The 24,708-nt window shown below is 40.5% G+C and overlaps 1 protein-coding gene across 3 annotated transcripts in view; it reads left to right on the top strand.

Annotated features, from left to right (window-relative positions):
- Window positions 1-24,708, top strand: part of ttc28 (tetratricopeptide repeat domain 28) — a 188,962-nt gene that overhangs the window by 103,123 nt on the left and 61,131 nt on the right. For all 3 annotated transcript variants that reach the window (XM_036140650.1, XM_036140649.1, XM_021310378.2), the window contains 3 exons: window positions 11,908-12,055; window positions 15,888-16,160; window positions 16,239-16,369. In XM_036140650.1, the coding sequence (XP_035996543.1) occupies window positions 11,908-12,055; window positions 15,888-16,160; window positions 16,239-16,369 (552 nt within the window). The remainder of the gene's footprint in view (window positions 1-11,907; window positions 12,056-15,887; window positions 16,161-16,238; window positions 16,370-24,708) is intronic.

Below are 24,708 nucleotides of genomic sequence, written 5' to 3'. Positions count from 1 at the left end.
GAGCACCACAGGGGATTGTCCACTTCCCCTTCCTTTTCACTCTGTACACCATGTATTTTGACTATTGCCTGGAGAACTGCCATCTGCAGAAAGTTTCTGATGAGAGTTGGATGTATTACAAATGGTGAAGAGAGTGAGTATAGAACAGTGGTCAACAACTTTTTGACATGGAGTGACAGGAATCACCTTTACTTAAATGTGATGAAAACCAAAAGGCTGCCAGTGGACTTGAGAAGGACCAAAGCTCAAGAGATCTCAGTTTAATATGAGCATAAAGGTTTTTTTTTTTAAAAGGTACTTTTAGTCTTACAAATAAGCCTCTGCGAATTATTAAATGATCTCTCTCTCTCTCTTTCTCTCTCATACATACATATATATATGTAAGTATATATATATATATATATATATATATATATATATATATATATATATATATATATATATATATATATATAGTGCTGGGCACTATGACTTAAAAATAAAATCTCCAATTTTACTATACCAAATCCCATTAATCTTTTTCCCCTCCTTTTTATTTTCACAAAAATAAATTATTTTAAAAACTTGTTTTAATTCAAGTATTTTATCTGGGAGTTGAGCTGAATACGAAGTGCAACTAAATACAAGCTCTGAAACATACTTGTAAAATAAAACATGGCAGTCCTGCCATTGTAAACAATCACAATAGAACGAATTGTTTGCTGCTAGTGGTATTACACAATGACATGAAAGCCAAATGAGCGCATTTGCGAAATAAAATCCCAATCTTCCAAAAATGTTATCTTAAAAAAAAGAAAAAAAAAAAAAAATATATATATATATACATGGAGATAGATAGATAGATAGATAGATAGATAGATAGATAGATAGATAGATAGATAGATATAACCTGCCGTCTCACCCCCCCCCCCCCCCCCCCCCCCCCCCCCCCATACTCTTGATCAGGGCGGGTGGCTCTCCATTTCTCAAGCTGGGATCCTTTACCAGAGGCACCATCTAGAATCAGAGTGAAGGTCTCGTCTGGGCATTTTTAAGGCAGATTCTCTGATTTCCAAACACATCAATCTCTATCATGTCTGTTTTTTATGAGCCTCTCTCGTTCAAACCCGTGCTCTCTCCCTGCCGCCATTTGTGCTGCCATCTGCTCTCGATTAATGTGAGTTACGAGCAGTAATTGAAGCATCTGTTCATCCGGTGGGCATCCTTTGCTCTGACACATACGACACCTCCCTCGCTGTATCTCTCACACACTGGGGTTTAGTTTCTTTGATGTGTCTCTGCTTTAGAATTCAACACAAGTCATTTTTTATATCATTCTCATCATCACTTTGTCATGGACTGATATCTCAACTTCATTTCCCCTTTCTTAAAAGAGACATGAAGTTGCCTGAAACTTCAAATAATACTTGTTGTTTTATAGTTATTCTTTCCTGTGATTTAACTTTTAGATTTAGGTCAGAATGACTATGTTTAATTTCATAGAAACAAGCCTTTATACCTTGAACTTTAATGCTCTTCTCTGTGTCTTAACATATGACAAAGACTTTGAAAACATTCCACCTGGAACCAAGATCTCTCCATGACTGCTATGTTCTTCTGCTTTAGTGAGTTTTCCTTTTTGTAGTACCATGTGAAAAGTACTTATACCCACTGAACTTTCTAATATTTCATTAAGTATTTGGTTGAGAAGACATCACGACACGTAATTTTAAAGAGGAAAGAGAATGATAGAATGAAATAGAGTCCCTCTGCGTGTAATTTAATCTCAGTATAAATCCAGCTACTCTGTCAAGGCTTCATTTGTTAGAGAACACTAGAGCACAAACAGCATCATGGAAACCAAAGAACACAGTGGACAGACCTGGGAGGAAAGCTATAGAGACGGTTAAAGCATGGTTAGGTCTTAAAAGAATGTCACAAATTTAGAACATCTCACAGAGATCTCCATGATCGTGAAATTATGTATAGCACACCTGCACAAAATAAATTATTATTACTGCCCTCCTGAAATCCGTTGAACGGTAAACTGTTAGTCATGAAATCCAGCTTGTTAATACCTTGGACGTGTACTTGAGGACCAGGATTGAGAACCACAGCTTTAAATTATTATAGGGTTTATTGTGAAATATAGATTTGAAAACAGCTTTGTTTCTAAAGTTGCAAAGTCAATCATCCTGCTGTAATAAGACATTCAGATTCAATCTCACCTCTGCACACACACACACACACACACACACACACACACGCACAAGATCACTAATCTTCACCCAAGAAACTGCAACTGCTGACTCATAAAAGCTATAAGTGACTTTGGAGAAAAACGAGCCCAAAGTCACTTATAATAATATAATAATAACACTGAAGCTCACATGAACACCCGTCATGGATCATGTGATGTTGTTATTCCGCTGAGAAAAGCCAAATAAGCATAACCTACCTGCACAGACGTTGCAGTCGCTGGTATTCGGTCTGGACATTCACGAGTTTGCTCCTTACTACCAGCAAAATGTAGAAAGCACATAAGTGTCTGGAAAATTAATAGAAAAAGCTCCCTTCATATGGTCATGATCATGTCGCGAGTCACTCTGGGAGCTGCCAACGCAGCAGCGTGTTTTGTTGTTGCCATAAAATGTCTGAGGCGATATTCAGGACATATCTGTTAGGTATTTGACTCATGCAAGTAAACTATTCAAGCGTTACCGCTCTGTTTGTTTAACCCCAAGATGGCTGTGATGCATGCATGTTGTGCTGTTCTAAATTTTGTAATTTGACGTCATTTGAGGAATATCCTATTTTTATTAGAACAGGATCCTTTAGTGACGACTTTGGCATTGCAACCAGTGGTAAATATTTATATATTTTGGATTTGCTTAAACAGGCATGTCCAAAGTCTGGCCCGGGGACCCCTGTGTTGATTTTGCGTGGCCTCCGGGTTAAATTCTGACTGGAATTTATTAAAATTGGCTAAATAAAGTAAATTATTTTCATTTAAAATTATCATATTTTGTAGAGCAGGATAAAAAATTCACAATTGTTTGGTTGTGTTATTTTTTTTTAATATTATTAATTTTTTTGGCCCTCGAGTGCTTTTTGACTTGACAATTTCGGCCCACGATCCAAAACGTTTGGACACCCCTGTGTTAAAATGTATAAAACTATTATTTATCTAACTTTTTTAGTAAAATTAATACTTTTATTCTGCACCATTCTAGATACTCTGTGGATGTATTATTTTTGAAAAATGTATCGTTTTGATAAAAAAAAGTTGTTATATCCACAGAAAGCGCTATAACCCATGATTCCAAATAGCTCTAGATGGTCACAGCTCCTTTGTGTTAACAGTTCAAATGATATTTGTTATCGGCTTCACCTTCTCTGAGTTAGGGGAAGCTTTGGCATCACTAGCTTATGGTCTTTGGGTTATTGGTGGCATGTAGGGTGGTCACGATACTAAAATTTCAAACTCGATATCGATACCCAGGAAAACGTTCCAAAGTCGATACCATTTTCGATACCACAGGAATAAAAATTGACAAATAACCACAGGCATAAAAAATATTTTAATAAAATAATAAACTTTTTCTTGCTGCATGCTTTCTCAACAAAATCTCAGATGCTAGTTTGCAAACAAATGCTAAATAAATAACCCAAATATAACACATGCCTAGTAGCATGCTAGCCACGGCTAATCACTCATCATTAATCCAGACCATCGGTTGTGCTAACATCAGTAATACATTTAATGTATTAAATTATGAACAACATCTTTAATTTACTAACCTGTCGAATTAATCATGAAGGCATTGGTGTCGGTCCTTCAGATGTAAGTTGTAAGAAGTTTGTTGTGCTGCTTGAATTTGTTGCCACCACTTTAAAGCACTGTTTGCACACAGATTTGTCAAGAACTTTGAGTTTCCCTTCTCTCTTTGCCTCATATGCTAAAATATTTAATATCGACACCAGGCCAAATTAGTATCATATCTGGATACAGCATCGATAATTGTGACACGTTTTTCCTGTTCCTCCAGGTAGAACCATAACGTACGGTTCCTCGTGTATTTCCTTTTAATTTAAAACAAGAGTTACTCTGGTGTCACTTTTGTCCAAGACATATTCACTGCGCTGCAGAGGATGCAGGATATGGACCTTAAGTGTTCGTCATTATGTCATAAATTAACATGAGTTGGGTTTTGATGTTTATTAACTGAGTTGGAATCATCCATGTTTGCATCTCTGCGTGTAAAATAAATGTAATTTCTCACCCTTTAGTAACATGCTCTTAAGACTTCCCCCGTTACGCTTTCCATGCTGTGAGGCTCTGCTGCAGCTTACGTTAATGTTGTAGCTGTACCAAAGGAGGCACGAGATACAGTGTCAAGTTTTGGACTTTGTGTATCATGTGTGGGTCATTAAATTTCTTGCTTTTAAATTTGTCTTTGGTTTATTAGCATCCTGTTTTATTTTGGATGTTCTGGCCCTTTCAGGTTTTTTTCCCTGTTTTCCTCCTGTTTCTCAGTTTCCCAGCCTCCTCTTGGTTTTGAATCTGTCTCATATGTAGTCGTGTGTGTGTGCTTGTGTAGCGCTTATTAGTTTCTGGTGTGTGTTTAGTTCCTGTTCTGCCATCCGTTCTCTTTGACTCCCTCTGTCTCTGTTCTCTTCGTTAGTCTCATCTGTTTCTTGTTCCACAGTAACAGTATAGAACCTCAGTCAGAACTGAACAGTCAGGGATTCCCCTTCGGTTCTTTAGTCACCGCGGGTTCGTCTCCTGCCCGCTGTAATTCTGCCCTCCATTGTCTACCCTCCACGCTCCTCTTTTGTTTTTAGATTCATTCAGTTTCATGACCCTCAGACATTGTTTTTGTAAGTTGCTCTTTGGATACTTAAACATCTTTATTATTGCTCTCCCTCTGCTTTCCTTTTGCCTGCATATAGATCCTCCACCACCCCTTTTGTGACATAGAGGAAAGCAACAAATGTGCAGAAGTTGCTGAAAGAGCAGTAGGGGAGTTTATTTATTTATACATACGAGGCCGAAATGAGCAATACCCAATTCTAGAGGGACTTATCTGCTCTCTGGTTTCCAAAAGCTCCACTGTACTCATTTGCTGCTCACCAGCTGTGTTTATCAGCTTAATACTGAACAAATAGCGTAGAGTAGGGCTTTTAAATGTTTTCATCTGAAAGCAGCTCCCTGCTGTGGCTGAAAGGAACTCCATGAGACTGGATCCAAACAGCAAAGTTTTAAAGCCCTCTAACCCTCGGAGGAGCAGTTGACTGAAGTACTTCTCCATTTTCGCAGTAGGCAGACCCATTCACATTGTCATCTGATCGATTATTAACCATAGCCGCAAAGAGCTCCCTGGATGCTTTTATATGCACAGAGAGAAATGAATAGACGCTCGCGTACTGCGTGCTGCTAATATAAACAGACTCAGAAGTCAAATTAGCCCTGTCCCTTTTTATTGATCTCCTCACCATAGCGGACAAAGAGCTGTCAGCTGATGCTGGAGGACCTGTCTAAGGGGCCGACAGGGAACCAGTGGGAGATACCTGCAGCCCGGATAAATCTCTGTTATCTGACAAGCTTTTTCAGAGATGCTCCAGAGCACCGCTGAGAGATATGCCAAAAAAAAAGTAAGAAAACATGGAGGAGGAGGAGGAGTGGGGTGTTTAGGACACTTGGAGAGGTTGGTGGTGTTCGCGTTTGTCTATGAGGCTGTCTGCACCTCTCGTGTGTGTTTCAAAGGCAGCGTAGCCAGACTGAGCTAATAGGCAGGATGCGTGTGTGTGTGCATTAGGCTTGAGGTGGTGGAGGCAGACTCTTCCTGCTGTCAGTCTCTGTCTGGCTCTGGCTTGTTTACACCCCCGATAGGGGCAAAAAGCTCTCTCACACACACACACACACACACACACGCACGCACGCACGCACGCACGCACGCACACACACCTGCTTGGCTTGCACAAACCTACACATCCCACCTTAGACATTGTGCTACACATCTGCTCTCGCACAGCCGTGTGGCGATAATTGCAATGTTCTGTGATTATAATACTCCTCTTCAAATATAATCATCGTCGTTTGATGGAAATCACCCTCCCAGAAGCTCAAGAATAGACTATACGTGAAAGGCTGCATCCTCTTTACAGCAGCCAAATCAGTGTGAGGGAGATTTGAGGGGAAGTGCTAAGTAGAGTTAGGGAGACAGGTGGGATGTCCATATGTCACCCCGGCTACAGACTCAGCTCCCCATCCCAGTGCAGCCCTGCTGCTCTCCTCTCCAGCTTGGATGAGGGTCAGAGGTCAGCCTGCTGTCTCGCTCTCCTCAGCATGGACTCCTGGCATTGATGCTGAGAGCTCAAACAAAGTGAAAATCTGTCTTTCTGATGCTGATATTAAATGGAGTTCTCATTGAATACAGAACCTTTAGGTTTTTTTTACTTTGATTATTTGAAAAGCCATCAGACGCTCTCTTATCTTCTTACATATTTAGACCTGTTTAAATGGACAGTATATATGGATCTCATTGCAAAGAAATCCTTTCCTGCCGTATCTATGAAATACGTGCATTCCCTTTAATTCAGTCCCATTCTGTATAGTATGTGAATGTGGAAGAGGGTGACGAGGAATGCAAGCATCTACAGAGAGAATGTAAAGATTTGACTTAGACTTGCCTGTCAGATATTTGAAGCTGGTGTCAGACTTGACCCTTAGGTCAAGTCTGACACCCACTGCAGGCAAATGTGACCAAAAGCAGATTTTTTTTTTTTTTACAGGTCAAGTGACCAGGTCAGACTTTTTAGAACCAGTGGGGAAGCACGGTCACATTTGAGTCACTTCCATGTGTGGTCCTGAATCCGATTGGTATCTGAACCGTTTGGATTACAGACATAAAGCGCAGCCGTGCAAAATTCATGTACGATCCTCCACACTAATGTTTTCAGCTGGTGAACCCGATATATATCCGGACACAGAGGTACATTTAAAAGGTTTAATGTGCAGATGAGTCGTGGTAGGTGAGGCAGACAGACAGAACCAGACTTGGCAGATGAATCTTGGCTGAAGGTGCAGGCCGGCAGGGATGAGCAGGAGACCTGAGCAGGCGGTGTAGACCAGGGAACCATCAGAACGGGCAGAGCAAAAGGCTGGGACTCACAGAGAAAGAGGCAGAACTGCAGCACGCAGACACAGGAAACTTAACTGAAGAGTCCCGCTGGCTGACAGGACAGTGGCTGTTGGCTGAAGAAGGCCAAACAAACAAAAACCCAAATCATAACACACACGGAGGACTTTCACTCGTCGCAATCCGTTGTATCGTATTTCTACGGGGGCAGCGAGTCGTAATCTGCCCCCTTTTGCGAAGCGATAACGATTGGGACGAGTGTTCTGCCTTTGGAGTCGAAATGAGAGGCGCTAATATCATTAAAAGTTGCCCTCGACTTCTTAAAGTTATGAATGAGGTCGGTCTCTGTGAAGTTCCTCACCCTACCAGTACTGATTGCATCTCCATTGCCAATTAGACATCTTTTTAGCTAAAGCTTTGTAAAATTCCAGAGAGCATGACTTTCTTTTTATTTCCCCCTCAGTACCCGCTGACAGTGAATGGCTTTCGTTGGACCCTTTAACCCATAAAACCCAATCCTTCAGTGAAGTCATTAATATTGTTCTTCTGCACATGCGGGTCAGTTTGGAGCCGCAAACGGTTCACACTGGAGTCAGATAAAGGCAGCATTTTAAAAGTAATGGGAACGACCTCACAAAAGAATTTCAGAAAATATCAAAGTTAAGTCCTACAGTGGGGCTAAGTTCCCACTGTAGGACTTGATGCTCAAATCTGATGCTCTATTGATGCTCAATTCCGATTTTTACACTGCTCCCAGATACTAAGATAACTGTTTACATCATGCTGGACAGGTTCTGATCCAACTATTAATTATTCACACTGTGCCCAAATGCTAAGGTAAGTTGCACACGCCTTAGCTAGGGATGTTGCTGCACTACTATGCATATTACGTTTTGTATTATCACACGTTATGTAAATTTTCCACTGTCAAATAGTATTTCCTTTGTTTAATATTTACTCTGGTATTTACAATTCTACTCTTGGTGTTTCTTTAGAGCTAACTTTAGATTAGACTGGTTTGCTCATTTTTTCTTCTTCTCTTTTTTTCTCATGCTAATAATTGTGTGTAACTGTCCATGTGTTTACCACTGTCACACCCAAATTTGCCCTTTATGCGACAGTGACAGTGAAGGAATTCAGATTCTTATTCTGCTGATTTTTTTGAGGTGGCCGTTCATACTATAATGTTAAACGTGACCGCCTTCATACTGCTGTCTGAATGGTTCAAGACCGCAAAGCGACCCGCAGGCGCAGATAAGAGCAGGAGACGTCACAGAGCAGTGAACTGCTTACAGAAGTAATGGTGAATGTAATTGTTTTTAGAAGTGTTCAATAAAGTTTTGTTTAAAAAAAAACTCAAAGAAAAAGACGTGGATACCGGCCAGCATCTCTCCCTGTTATTATTAGAAAGCTATTGAGCAATGGGAGCCGACAATATTAAGATCACATAATAGCGAGACTAAATAAGATAAGAAGAAAGCAGCACAGCTATTAACAATGGCCTTTTATGAAGTGTTAACTGCTACTACCATGTGTTGTGTGGATGTGTAGTGAGAGACAGAAGAATGATGTGAAAGACGAATAAAATGCGATATGATTGTTCAGACTGCAGACGCTTTGAAAAATACCTGCTATGTATCCGAATTAGTACCACACAAGGAAGTGGCACAAATCGGATTTTTGGGGGGGTGAAAAGATCGGAATTAGGCCATTCACACTGCCATGAAAGAGATAGATATAGGTCGCATATGGGCAAAAAGATCGAATTTGGGTTGCTTTTCTCTGTACTGAAAACGTTGCCTTAATCTTGAACCCCTCAAATCTGAAAGCTTGAATTAGACTAGCTCCAAAAAAAATGAAATTGAAATTTGACTTTAAGGACTAGAGCCTCGAGGGACTGAACTTTGAGACTTCTCTTAGTCCTTTAGTTTAGTCTCTTTAAAGATTCTACTTAAAATACTGCTAGCACATCTGCTCTCTAAACCTATAAAAATCGTTGTGGCTTTTAATTTTATGCTCCAATCAATAAACGTGAACATATCTTGTGTGACAAGAGCTTTCAGGACTCAGCTGTAATTCTCAACCATTTATCCCACTTTGCGGTAATCAGAAATGAAATGACACTGTGACCTGTTCACATTTAGCATCAACACACAGAGCGCCAAAGGCTTCACCCATTAGATCAAAGCTGACCTCCGCCTCCATTCGTTTCAATACAGCTGTCTGTAGGGGCGGCGACAAAGACGGTGTTTGTGCACAAAGTGGCAGGCAGGGACAGGACCAAACATGTAATCTAATTCCCCTCTTCTTTGTCTTCATTCGCTCAACGTCATGACAGATAAAGAGAAGGGAGCAGGGAGGGCAGGATGATAAACGAGAGGGAAGGAGAGGGGGAATGAGTACGAAGAAAGGGGTAGACAAGACAATTAAGTTACAGTGAGGTCAGCAGTGAGAGAATGGGAGAGTGTGTTTGTGGAGTGTGCCAGCTTTATCCTGCTCATGAATTTGATGTCATGATTCATTGTCTCTAATCTGGCTGAGAAAGGTGTGAGGGCTGCTAATGAAGTGCGCGCCTCCTGTGTGTGTAAGCAATGCTGCATTGACTTTTTAATCAGTTCAGTTAGGTGGAGATCACTGAATACCTCTGCAGTGTTACTAACTGCTACTCTCAATTCCAAGCTGTGGATGCTGCCTCACAGATTTTTCTCAGTTTTCTCCTTTTTTATCACATGTAAATGTTTCAGATTATTAAACAGATTTTAATATCAAACATAATTTAAAGCTGTATCTTCCCACATTTCTTTTTATAAAAGGAAAAAGGCAATTCAAACCAACACGGCTCTGTGTTATTTATAATTCCACAAACTACCTATGAATAACCACATCCTTTGTCTCAATTTCATCAGATAATTATTAGCTACTATTATTATTCCTTATTTCTGCCAGACATGTAGAAAAAAAAAATCTTAAATAGCACCTCTCTGAGAAGATGTAGGCTATAACATCTCAAAGAGCAACACATCATGCCCAGATCTAAGGAAACTCTAGGAGAGATGAGAAACAAGGTCACTGACATCTAGCAGTCTGGAAGTCAAAGTAAAAGCCTTAAAACATGTACTTTAAGGCTTTGGGACTCCTGCAAAACGCACTGAGAGGTATATACTAAACAGGTCCACTACCAAGCCTACTGCTGACCAAATAACCTGGACCAGATCATCAACTAGGCAACTTGAATGATTGAGCCAAGAATTTGGCTGTCAACCAGAAAATAATGAAGGAGAATATCCAACCATCAGATTGTTACAGTGACTTCAAGCACACCCTGGTCATGCAACAGGACAATATTCCAAAGCACACTATCAACTCCATATTTAAATGGCTCAAAATAACCAAATTAAGGTTTTTGGAATATCCTAGTTAAGGTTCAGACTTACATCTGTTTAAGATGCTCTATCATGACCTTAAACAGGCTTTTGGGGCTCAAAAAGCCTCTACTAAGATCTGCAAAGAGGAGTGGACCAAAAAATCTCCCCAGAATATTTTTTCCCAGTCATCGTAAATGGTTTATGGCACTTGTTGCAAACAAGCTGCCACAACCAGTTATGAGATCTAGGCTAGGAAGGAATTACCTTTTCATACAATGTCATTTTTGTCTTGTAAAATGATGACCATATGTATATATATTGGAATTTCTCCATCGTGAGATCAATAAAGCCTATCTTATCTTATCTTAAATTACTGCCGCCTTTCATGAGTTAGAATGAAATGGGAAACGGTTAAGTAAATGGTCTGAACTTACATAGCGATTTTCCAGTCATATTGACCACTCAAAACACTTTACACTAGAGCCACATTCACCCAAACACAGTCATAGAGTTGTTTGATATGCAGATCAGTAGGCAAATTAGGGTTTAGTGCCTTGCCCAAGGGCATATCAAAATGTGACAAGGGGAAGCTGGAATCGAACCCACAACCTTCCAGTTGCAAGATGACTACTCAACCCATCAAGCCACAGTCACTTGACCTGTTTTACACAGACAAAGACAAGTTACCTTGTTGTAGAAGCAAATACTTTTTCTTGACGAACATTTATTATTATGCAGTCCTCCCTTTGTGTTTTCTGTCTTAGGTAACTAACCAGTACCTTCACAGCTCACGCAGATGCATTTGCCTACCCCCAAAAACTTCAAAAGATTGTCATGTTGTAAATTTATAGCAAGTATTCAGTTTATGTTTCATAGCAGCTTGTACATTACAGTGAAGTGTGTCCTCTGCATTTAGCCCATCCCTTAGGGAGCAGTGGGCTGCCACTGTGCGGTGCCTGGCGAGCATTTCGGGGCTAAGGGTCTTTTTCAGCGACCCAGGGTGGCAGTCTGAGGGATTCAAACCGGGAAGCTTGCAGTCTTTCTTTATCCATCTGAAGGGACGGTTTAGTTGTGTTTGATGTGGGAGTTTGTTTTATTGGGGTTAAGACAAGTCAGTGTCTGTCAGGCAGGAGGTAACGCCCCCTTCAGAGTTTTTACTTTGATCAAACAGAAGTTAGTCTTCCAGCTAACAGCTAGCCAGGGGGCGATCAAGACAAACGCTGTCAGAAAAACACTGACCTTCAGATCAGATTCAAAATCACATAAAAAAGCTCTTGTTGCTTTTGCACAGGAGGTTGTTGTAGGCCAGAGTCTGTAACAATGACCTTCCAGGTGAAATGTAACATGCAAAATCAGACCTGTTTAAACAGAATGGTTGAAAGCTTTAACAAAGACATTTCTGATTGTTTTTGTCTCTGCAGGCTTACTTTCGCCAAGGGGTTGCCCTGCAGTACCTCGGCCGTCATGCCGACGCCCTGGCAGCGTTCGCCTCAGGCCTCGCTCAGGACCCCAAGAGCCTCCAGCTGCTTGTCGGCATGGTGGAGGCTGCAATGAAATCACCACTCAGAGGTAATCTCTTCAGATAGGTAACCTCACCCAGCCTTTCCTGTCACTATATTACAGTTTCAGCAATAACAACGCCAAAGCAATCTAACAAAAATCTATTTTTTTTTTCAAACATACAGGCAGGTTAGAGATGCTGGAACAAAGAAGACTTCTTAGTTGCCACTTTCTTTTTGTTGTTTTATTCAGCAGCGCTCTTGTTGAAGTGTGATGTAAAAATGATGTCTCTGATTATTCAAATCGCACAGAGAAACCGCAGGAACTCTCACATTTGAAACAGAAGCCAGAGAGCCATGAAAAAAGTGGGCTAAAGAAAGGAAATCAAGCAAAATTGTTTGATGTAGCAGAGGAAGCAAAATCATTAGTTGAAACCCAAACAGAGAGAAGTTTGATGTAATTATTACCAGAGGAATCTTAACGTGTGAGTGCATTTACCCTAGGGTCAAAGCTCCTTGCCCAGCTTACTAAGGCTTTGTGAGCGTATCATTATTTGTTCTTGTTAAGTTTTCTAGATTAGCCTAAACACACCATGTTTGTCCTCAAGTCAAGTCCCAAAGTTTGTTTTGAAAGTGCATACCATGACAAGGAGATCGATGAGATCACACAGAAAATGGTCATTTTAAGTTTGGATGAACCAGCCACATGCATCAGCTGCTGCATGTAAATGCATGTCATCACTGTTCCTGCAGGATTTAGTTGGGCAGAATGTGTGCTTCTGTGCTTTTTTGTCTCTCTTGTTGTGTCTCTGCTCTGTCTTCTGTAACCCCAGTCGGTTGAGGTAGATGACCGTTCACACTGAGCCCGGTTCTGCCGGAGGTTTTCCTTCCCGTTAATGGGTGTTTTTTCTTTCCACTGTCGCTTCATGCTTGCTCAGTATGAGGGATTGCAGCAAAGCCATGGACAATGCAGACGACTCTCCCTGTGGCTCTACGCTTCCCCAGGAGTGAATGCTGCTTGTCGGGACTTTGATGCAATCAACTGGTTTCCTTATATAGGACATTTTTGACCAATCTGTATAATCTGACCCAATCTGTATAATATGATTGAACTTGATTTTGTAAGTGCCTTGTGATGACATGTTTCATGAATTGGCGCTATATAAATAAAATTGAATTGAAAAATTTAATTGAAATTTAATCTGTGGCTCTAGGTTTGATGTTATTTTTGCGTCGTTTCAGAGTGTTACTGCGTTTTTATAATCACAAGTTAAGTCTTTACATCACAGATAGCAAACCGGAGCTCGTCTCTCCTTTCCTCATTCTCCAAAGAGGAGAAACCTACTGTAGCGAAATCCGTTTAAGGTTTGTTACAGTTACACTCCTCCCTAAGGTTCGGAGTGATTATATAAAAGTGTAGTGTACTGAATCGCTGGTTTTAGTTTAATGCTGAAATTCACTGCCTTTATTTTTGTGCCTTGAGCTCCTTCCTCTCTCCCAAATCACATTGTGATGGGTTTGTTGAATTTGCCCATGTCAACGGACCATGAGTGCTGCTTTTTATGCTTTGTTAAACATTTTCAGCGAGGCAAAAAAAGGAAAAAGCCAGCACTTCTAAGTTTAATCAGAAAGCTTGAACATAAAAGGCGGAGGTTAAGGGGGGCTCCCTCTCAGATGTTGACGAGACTCTAGTGTGATCTCTAGCAGCAGCCATGACAAATGACTTGAAACCGAATCCTACAGAAGAGGGGCTACTGCAGATGTGACACGCGATGGGGAGGTTGTTCAGCCACCCAGTGGCAGACCGTCCTCAGAACTTCATCCCCTGTAATCTTCAAAGCAAGCGATCCTCCGTGTGTTGCTGGAGTTGCAACGGTCGAGTGAGCAGCAGGCAGAGTAACAGGTGGGACCACAGTGAAAGCCAGTGGACTTCACCGTTAGAGGAGGGGGCTGCAGAACGACAGCAGCGAAGAACGTACTCCTTCTCAAGCTCCTCAGTGTCTTTTTTAAAGGGTTATTAAAGTGCTTCTTTAAAATGTAGACATTTATTTTCTTAAGATACTTAATAAAGATGTAAACATATGTACAAACATAGTTGGTTCACATGGCAAAGACAGAAAGGGAAAAAAAACACAAACATAAGCAGCATTAGATACATGTATACAAAGGAGGTAAGTAGGAGCTAGTTTCACTCAGCATGGATCCACCTATCTCTGCAATCATGCCCAGAACAGTCCAAGTCAAAGTTCAGTCCCAAAACCTCCAGTGTTTTTTTTTTCCATTTTTGCAGAAATGCGTATATCCATCCTTCTGTCAATATGATACCCTAGTTTTATCAAAACAAGAAAACAAGAACGTCCAGGAGCATTGACTTCCATACGGAAGGAGGGGGGCTCACCCACTTCATCATGATAGTTTTGCTTGCCAGCATTAGAAGAGCATATTAGTGGATCGACTGGCACATGCTGATGGCAACACATACCACTGTCCAGAAAGTCTGAATGATGTTACATTCCTACAAACAATAAAATGTAGACATTTCTTACAAGTTGACCCACCTCCTCTCATGGTAGCCTCCTCATTAGTTTATCCTGAGAAAAAAACGACATTTTAACCATGACAGTGTAACATAACGGGCAGCTTCCTGACATGGATTTGCGGACTGTACAATTTTTGTGGACTGTACAAAGATATTTGAAGGAACAACAACATAACCATCTAGGAACCTAGTGTGGCTTTTACTGAATACAGTTATCAGTACTGCACTACAATAAGGCTCCTCTTATAGATGGCTTATAAACAGTTTATAGACATCCTATTAATGTTAGTGTCCTTTTATTGCTTTTGATGTTCAGAACTTTGTCTCAGCTGTGGCTGTTGTTCAAACGCTTTATAAATCAAGTTGATGATGATGATGATGATGATGATGATGATGATGATGATGATGATGATGATGATGATGATGATGATGATGATGATTCTTTAAACACTTTATAACTCATTCATGAGTGTTCATTATGCATTAGTTAAGGGCGAGCAACAGGCAAAACTGACCAGTTTCTTGCCAAATACTGACCAGAATCTGTTCAATATTTAATCTAGATTTGCTTATATTACACATTTCAGACTAAATTATGATCTTTTAAGCACAAACCAGCCAGTTTTGTCTCTTGCTTGTCCTTAATTAATGCATAATAAACACTCATGAATGAGTTATAAAGCATTCACAGATTAATTATTGACATATCTATAAACTATGTATTAGCCTGTAAGGGGAGCCTTATTGTAAAGTGGTACCCAGTTATCTAACATCCAGTGTTGCCCTTCTTTCTGTTTATATTGGGTATTTACTTTATTACCATTAACCACGATGCTCGGCATGAATTTTCCTAACCAACCTTCTTCCATGTAAACAAGCGGTTTCTCACAGAGTAAACCCGGATGAAAGCATATGGAGAAGTTCTACCTTTACACCTTAAAGGGGATAAAATAACGATATCTGCACCTTATCATAAACACATCTTGTTTTGACATTCTCAGGAAGATTATCTGTAGGGCATTTGTTATTTCGGCTCCATCTGATGTCACGTTGAAAGGCTTTTCTTCATCAAAGGAATGAAATGTATTAAATCATGCGAGAAGTCACATTTACAACACATGCTTCAGAGTTGGAGCTGTTGTGATGAGTTAAGTTTCCTCGGGCATTTTAGGCAGAGTTGTACACTGAAGCCCAGAGAAATCTCTGCTGGCAAATTTATAGCAGGTAAACAAAACCAACAGTCACTTCTGCTTGTGCAATGGGACGTTTCCTTTGTCCTCAGATGGCAAAATCCAGACGAGTAAAGAAATCCCCCTATGAATGCTGTTGTTCTGTTTGTGTGTTTGTGTCTCACCCCTGGTAGACACGCTTGAGCCCACCTACCAGCAGCTGCAGAAGATGAAGCTGGACAAGAGCCCCTTCGTGGTGGTGTCCGTCATCGGCCAGGAGCTGCTGACGCACGGTTACCACGGCGCCTCGGTGGTCGTGCTGGAGGCGGGACTGAAGATCGGCACTTGCTCCTTAAAGCTCCGCGGATCCGTCTTCTCCGCTCTGAGCTCGGCGTACTGGAATCTTGGAGACGTAGAGAAAAGCATGGCCTACATGCAGCAGGACCTGGAGGTGACGAAGACTCTAGGTAGGGAAAAGGATGATGGCACGGGACAGGTTACGACGCCTGCTGCAGCGACTAACGTACTGTACGTTCCCCTCACAGGCGACCAGTCTGGTGAATGTCGGGCTCACGGGAACCTTGGCTCGGCGTTGTTCTCTAAAAGCAACTACAGAGAAGCACTGGCCCACCACAGGAACCAGCTAGTGCTGGCCATGAAGCTCAAAGACAGAGAAGTATGTGTGCAGCCTACCTTAAATCAGAGCGACCTCAGACCACGCTGGCTGAACCTCTTCCTGCCTTTGACATGACCTTCATGATGATGAAGTTTAATTTAACAAGCCAATGTTTGTGCTCGGTTGAAAAAGCATTACTGCAGTGTCTTCAAGAAAAAAAATCCACATTTTGTCACATTAACTTCAGGTTTTTGGGGTGGCATTCCATGTGGTAGCCCAACACAAAGCGGTGCATAATTGTGAGATGGCAGATAAAATGCTACATGATGCTTTATTGTATTTTTTTCTAATTCAAAATCATTTTGTATGAAGCCCCTCTGGTTCAATACCACAGAGAGCCACCCTTTGCTGTAATTAGAACTACAATTGAAAGGTCTCAGCCAGCTATTCAACATCTGTACGTCTGCTAGCACAGCTGGGTTAAATGCAAGCCATCCAACAACTGCAGTTTTCAAGTGTTGCCATATATCTTGCAGCCGGATCTTCATCTGGGCTTTGACTGGGCCATCCCAATGCATGGACATGCTTTGCTCTAAACAGTTTCATTGTAACTATCTGTCAATCTTCCCTGTCAACACTGAAGAAAAGTATCACCGCAACATGAAGCCGCCAGCATCAGCGTTGAATGGTGTGTTCGTTGTGACGGTCAGTGTTAACTTTATGCCGCACACCACGCAGCATTTAGACCAAAAGCATCTATTTAGGTTTCATCTGACCAGAGCAGGTCCTACCACACGTGTGCTGTGTTCTCTACAGACATGCAGCTTGTGGCTAACTGCGAATTGTCTTTGGATGCTCATATCAAGAGACTCTCTGATGAGAGCTGTGGATTTAAACTCCTCCACCACTTTCTCCCTGACCTGTCTGCTTCCTTCCTTGGAATTCACGGAGCTGTTTGTTCACTTATGTTTCCCAACTAACTTCTGAGGACAGAACAGCTGCTTTTATACTGAAATGAAATTCCACACAGAACTCCAGTTACTAACTTGGTGACTTTTGTGTACTTTTATTTAGAGGTTTAATACAAACACACGAAGCACTTGAAAGATGCGTTTCCCTTCCACTTCACAGTTATGCACTAGTTTGTTTTGGTCTATCTTGTACAATCCAGACAGGTTCACGGGCTTTGAATACTTTTTGGCAAGTGCAAAATAGAACCTCTGGACTGTATTTGGCAGATACGCAGAAAAAGTGAACTCAAGATAATGATATTGTTTTGGAGGGTAAAAAATTTGTTTTTCTTTTTAAATGACATATATACAAAACATTTGGTCTTTTTTTCTCATTAGTAAAACAGGAATTTCACTGACCTTCATCTCCCAGCAGCTTTGTTTTTATAGTCCTGGATTAGATCTATTCATAATTTATCTTTTTTATATATATACCTCTAGCCTCCCTGCTGGGGCTCTGTGTCCTGGCTGGTCTAAAGGAGGAAAAAAAATATTTTTTTCTGAAGATTCTGTTGAGAACGTCCATCTTACTTTCTCCTCTGTTGTTTCCACTTGCGTTCACAGAGGAAAAGGTTATCAGCATGGCTTCTGCTCCTAGACCAGGAAATACTCAGGAGAGGTGCTTTGCTTAGTGTAGAAGAAGAACACCATGAGAAAAACAGCAAACAGAGGTCCATGAAAAACACTTTCTTATATTTGCATTCTGAGTATGCCATGGATGCTGTGAAGAAGACAAATAAGGGAATTAAATTAGTCATCATAATTTTAATCTGAACCATAAGGAGAAAAAATAGATACATTCATAGGGAGCGCTGAACTTTTTGGTGAAACACCTTCATCTTCTAAAGAAGTTTGAATAGTACGGAGCCCCTAAACAGGTATTTAAGGGAAATAAAAAAAATAAATTACTTCCTGATACCAAAAGTATCTAGTGCACATGAATAAGTATCTGGTGCACAGGAGAAAGTTTTTCTTTTTTTATTTCCCTTCAATGTCCCTTTAGGGGCTCCATAGAATAACAAAGAATCAGTGTGATAAACAAATAGAAGATTCTACATTGTAATGATGCTTAATGTTGTAAACAGTAATTCAGAAACTGATTTTAGGAAAGTAAAAACAAGAATTGCTAACAGCGTAATGGTAGGTTTGCGATTCAAGAAAAAAAACTATTCACAATCACCAGTTTCTACTAAAATACACTTCCACCCTAACCACACACACACACACACACACACACACACACACACACACACACACACACACACACACACACACACACACACACACACACACAGATACACACAGACACAGAGAGAGAGAGAGAGCACAGAAAAAATGACAGGAAAAGCCAATAAAGCATTTAAAGTGTATCATTATTTAGCAATTTTCTCATACAGTCCTGCTCATTATAGCTAACTACAGCTCCACATATGACTAATATTTTCTTATTTTTTTCTGAAAAATTGTGCACTAACAGCAAACAAGCCATTACAACACGATGGTGAACGTGTCAACGTCTAAGAGAAAGGATTAAGGTGAATTTATGTTGCACTGTGCAGCTCTTTGGGACTATTTCACTGCAGACCTTTGGGTTGAATAAGTCATGAAAAGTTTCTGACACCTCACCTTGAGTCAAGGGTCAGTGACAGTTTATCAAATCTCAGCACAGTTTCTCCTGTCTGTTGGTTAATGTGGTAAATATTGCATGTTACAAACTGAAGCTCAGCAAATTCCATCAAACTTTAAGAAAAGCTTTCAATAAAAGCAATCATTATCAAGTTATCATCTTAATTATCTGTCAATCTCTTTTCTGTCCTGTAGAGTAAGCTACAGGTTACCTTAGCAGGACTTTATAACTGCTGCACACAGCAGTGTTTTCTTTGGCCATTGAACTTTTGATATTTGAGTTCAAAGTGCTCTGAGTTTTTTTTTTTTTTTTTTTTTTTTTTTTTATCTGGCAGCTAATCGATTATTTTGTGCTTTGCTGTAAAGCGCTCTTCCTTGCTGCTTCACGGCAGATGGAGGCAACTGGAATTATTACTAGTGCCACCTAGTGTCAAAAGCAATGCATCACAACAAGATGTGTGTAAAAACAGAAGGTTGAATGCTTTTTGCACTGTTTGCATTTATATATGATACGTAGAGTATATGCAAGTTAAAGTTTCCTGGCTGTGGAAGGAAGTCCAATGTGTAAGGTGGATACATATTATGAATAGCTGTTGCTGTCTTTTTTGCTAATTTTGGCATCTGCATTACGATTTGGTTGTCTGCTACTTCTCTTACTGTCTCTACTACTGTATTAATAACACATCTGAGTGGAAAGTAGAGTAGAAATCCCGACTCTCCAGATGCAATATTGATGGCATGCAAAATTAGTTGCTGTATTCACATTCATTCACATTCATCTCCCTCATATTTTTTTCTAGAGTCATTACTTTGTAGCTGCATGGGTAATCTTCACTAGAGTTTGTTGCATGCTGTCATTTAGAAAAATGTCTTGCTGTAACTCGGGGGAGCTATTTCGGTCCGTGAGGGTCGGTGTCCTGAATGTTTTAGTTTCCCTGCTTCAACACGCCTGAATGAAATTAATTTGTTGTCTGTTTTATCTACATTTTAACAAAATATGGCATGTTAAAAAAGATGAACACCATTCTCAATAATCAAATGAAAAAACTATTTTAGTAATGCAGCAATCAAACCCTTCCTATAATTGCTGACCAACGTTTTGCTTGTTTCCTTGGGTGTTCACATTATTTTCTCCACAACAGTCACGAGGTCTTTGAGGGAAGGCCCTTCTGCCTTCACACTAATCTTTAGCTCCCTCAGAGTTTAGTTGGAACTGTAGCGGGGTCTTTTTTTGTGTGATATTATAAATATGCATTTAATGTTTCCTGTTATAATATTGTGGAGATAGTAGGACCATGACAACCTAAGTTTGGACAGACAACACGTTAAACTTCCCTTGAGACTACAAGTATAGTGTGCTGTAGATATTATGGGTGGATTTGATATCCATGTTTCAGCATATTTTTCCCAGAACTTTAAAGATTAAATAACTGTAGATACCATAATATAATGTAGTAAATTGTCATTCAAATCCTGTTACAGTCAGAAATGTACAGTGCTGTCAAAAAAAATTTTTTTTTAAGAATTAACAGATTTCTCGGGTTATTGCTTTTTCTCCCTCAATGTTTCAGATGATCAAACACATTTTTACATTAGACTACAATTATCTGAGTAAATACAAAATGCAGATTTCTAAAGATTAGTTCATTTATTAACAGAAAAAAGTTATCTAAAGTAATTGTACTTTATATTGCTTTAGAGGAATTAGATCCCAATTGTCTTTGCAGCAAGGTTTTGTTTTAGCCATAACAGAGGGTTTTCAAGCATTAATGGCCGGTTTAATGCTCTACCATAGTACCTCAGTCAGATTAAAGTTTGGACTTAGACTGGGGTCGCTCTGAAACCTTGGTTTTGTGGAATTGCTTGAGTGATTCAGATCAACATCATTCTGCATAACACAAGTATGCTTTCATCTTAAGGTCACAGACTAAAGTCAGGACATTCTCCGTTCTGTGACCTCCTGGATGAATATTTGGTGCGCTCCTGTAGGCGTTTCTTCGGGGTTCTCTTCATATGTAAATACTGGCCCTAACTGTGGTTTCACTGGAGTAGTGAAGCCTTAGAAATTGCTTTGTAACCCTTTCCTGGCTGAGAGACTTTGTTTCTCATCTACTTTTAGATTTCCTTAAATTTTGGGGAATAAAATGTTGCTTTTTGAGATTTTTTAGCCCCCTTCATGTTGTCAGACAGTTTATATTGAAGTGGTGTCTTGATTCTACAGGTCAGGCAGACAACAGGGTGTTGGTGTGACTAATAGAATTGGCGATTAATCACAGTAAATTATTAAAACTGCATTTTTGCATCTTTGTCTAATAATGAAATTTGGTAAAGGATCTGAACATTTAGGTGTGTAAAAAAGATAGATGAACTGTACTGTACAACCTGGAATTAGTTATTTTTAGCTGTATTTTTTATTTGACTATTTTTTTAGAAATTTATTCAAATCCTACTTTTAGTAAATTGTTCAAATGTTGTTTCCCCAGAAAGCTGAGGTTCAAAGCATTACTGTCATTACTTTTACCACAGTAATTATAACATTAAAATCCGACATTCAATGCATTTCCAGCCCACTGATCTCACTCATAGTTGCTTTATTTCTTCAGAGAAATCTAAACCCACACTCATTATTTTTGATGAATAATAATACAAACTCAAGGCAAATATTCTGCGCATACACTCAGCATGGCATTTTATGTCTGACGTGGAGCCCAGTTGAACATCTGCCAGAGAGAAGTCAAACAGGCGTGCAGTGCATCGAGTTTGTTTTTGTCTGTGCCTTTTTGTGTTTCTTAGGATCAAGTTGACGCGTCTATCGACTTTGTATTCCAAATATTTGTATCTCTTGTTGGCACAGACTCTAAGATGCTCTGAAATGGCACAACGTTGTTCTGTCTGGGCTTTGCTTTCGGAGCTGCTCCGGGTGACAACTACATCGTTGAAAATCAATTATAGAGCTTCCCATCCACTCACACACGGTCATCCACAGAAATCCATATCCTCCCACTGTTTCTTAGCTCTGCTGTTGTGCCTGTGTGTTTATTTGGGCGGCGGGAGACTGTTTCCGGACCGGAAACAGTCAGAGGATGGAGAGCTGATATTTAACCTGCAGTGCTGGACGGGGAAATGGGGAACAGCTCCACCAGACAATTCAGTCCAGCACATCTGCTGTGCAGTCAGAGTTTAACCGAGGCAGTCATTTGACTAAAGCCGTTGGTATTAATTGAGCAATCATTTGCTTTTGCCAACAACAACAACAAAAAACAACATTCACTACAAGGTTGTTTGATACGAGAATATTTCTTATTTGATTTTTGTTATCTCAAACCTTTTCATCTTGAGAAATGTAATCTCGAGCCCTAATATATAGCAACATAACAGCATAAAAACATTGTGTAGGCATTTCCTTAAGCGGATGTTACACTGTTATAGTGTGTACACAATGGAAAATTTGTTTTGCCTGGGTCTAAATGTGAGGAAATTTGTAATATTTGGTGAAGCATCAATCGCTGTCAGGTCTCTGAACTGTGTGAGTCACTGTTGATGCCCTCCATTCTGAATAGTGTGTACATGTTGGAGTCAAGGTGTGGGATCACAGTGTTCTGCTGCTTCTAGACTGGATATGTCGGTTTATTTATTATATTTAAGGAAAGTCTTACTGTCTGGCAGAGAAATTTCAATGCTGTGAAAGGGTCAGTAAATTATTAGCAGAACTGATAGTAAAGTAAGTCATTCTGTGAGTTTCAGTTTGAGTATCAAGCAGCGTGTGAGTCTTTTTTTTTAATCATTGCCCTGGAATTTGACACACAGTTGTAGTAATTATGTAGCAGCAGTACACATGTACAGTGTTTAACACGGCCAATTCAATCTGAAAAACTCACAAAGAGAGGAAAGGCAATTAGAAGAATGTATTGATAATACATAATTACATTAATGTAGATAAGCAGATGTATGAGAATAGGGATATTTCCCCCCAGGCCTGAAACTGGTGGTGGAGTTTAGATAGATGAAGTTGGTTAATCCGTAGAGGCATGTTTGCAAGGTACTTGCTTGAGTTAAATGTCAACTTGGATAAACAAAGTTTGCATGAACTGTCCATGATGAGCAAGCATTAAGCGACTGTGGAGAGAAAAAACTCCCCTTTGGGAAGAAACCTCTGGCAGAACCAGGCTCAACATGGCGGTCTTCTGCCGGACCGTTTTTCTTCGAGGAGGTGTGGCTCGAAGCGGATTGGCTGCGTCTGAGGCGGACCAGCCTCCGATTGGATGGAAGTAAGCAAGAGTTTCTTCAGTTGAATTTTCCGCCTTTAGCTTCATAACAAACCTGTGGTAGGCTGCCTTATCTGCTGATCCAATTGTTGAGTCAAATTGGTGGCAAGGATACTGTCATGATGCTAAGTTTTTTGACCCACATGTAGGACACACTGATGAGACAGATCTGGCAGGTTCACAATTTTATTTAGAAACAGATGCCAATGACGGGCGTGGGCCTCGATGGAGCGTCAGAGAGCGGAGGAAACGTAGGATCGCTCTAAGAACAGAGAGAGGGAGAGTTAGTGGGTGCTGAGCAAAAACGGACGGCTGTCAGTTGGCTCTGATCCGGCAGATTGCTGGGATCTCCAGAGACATTCGGAGCAAGCAACCTAGGGTACAAGGGAGAACTCTTAGTCGTCAGGAGACGCTGGCCGTTTGAGCTCATACCGAGAAAGGTTAACACTCTGGTGCTGAAGTGCTGACAGCCGTCTCCTTTTAAGCCGTCCCCGCAGCCACGAAATGCCGAGCACCTGCGTTCGGCACCTCCTCGCTCATCAGTAGCCACCTACGAGAGAAGGAGAGAAAGAGGCCGAGCTGCGTCGGCCATACGTCACCGCAGCACCCAGACACATACAGCATTATTTTCCTATGGCATTGTATCCTCTATTAAAACAAACAGTACAACACAGTACAACACAGATTCACCATGATCATGATTGTGCCCTGCAGCACAGGACGTGCACAGTCCCAACCTTAGACAAGTATCTTATAGCTCCAGGTAAGTTCATCACAATGCCTATCCATAGATACCATTTTGCACCCACCTGTTGCCAGGTCATCTCTTCCTCACCTCCATTGCGTACCTATTAGCAAAATATTTTGCATCTATGTGTTTAAACCAGTGTATATCAGTTTATTGAGCATTTACATGTGTTAAGGGCCTCCTGCTTGTGAACGCTTACAGCAGACTGAGTAAATCATAGAAAATTACTGTAGATAGTTGGTGGGCAAAGCTGGCACAAAATGTCCTGTGAAATGCATCCACTAAACACATAGGATAGCTTAGTAAAATCAGTCAATCAATTAATCTATTGCAGAAGCTTCAGGACACATGCATACAGTAGTTTTCATTAAAACACCATAATATGTCACCAGTAGGACACTTCAGCTTTGGATATCTGGAAGCAATGCATTCAGTCCACTTTTCCTTCTCCTTAACCAATTTGAATTCTAATTGCTACAGTGGAAGGCAACTGGACTGCTTCCCTTGTTTCTTAAAGACATTTCAACTGTCGTGAAAAAGGCCTTTTCAGTTGTAAAGGAGCCTTTTTGAAATATTACGACTATCATGTCCTGGATGACAGAGGATCTACACCAGAACAGGGATGTTGCCAGACGTCACATCCTATTTCAAGAATGGTGGGTTTGTTGTTAAGCTCATGGAGCTGACCATGGAGTTCTGCAGTTTAATTCCACACATAAATATTTTTCATGTAAGCAGGTTTAAAATTAC

This window comes from Fundulus heteroclitus, chromosome 8, assembly GCF_011125445.2.
Source record: "Fundulus heteroclitus isolate FHET01 chromosome 8, MU-UCD_Fhet_4.1, whole genome shotgun sequence".
Taxonomy (NCBI): domain Eukaryota; kingdom Metazoa; phylum Chordata; class Actinopteri; order Cyprinodontiformes; family Fundulidae; genus Fundulus; species Fundulus heteroclitus.
The sequence above is the reverse complement of the archived record's forward strand: the minus strand, read 5'-3'. Positions and strand labels throughout refer to the sequence as shown.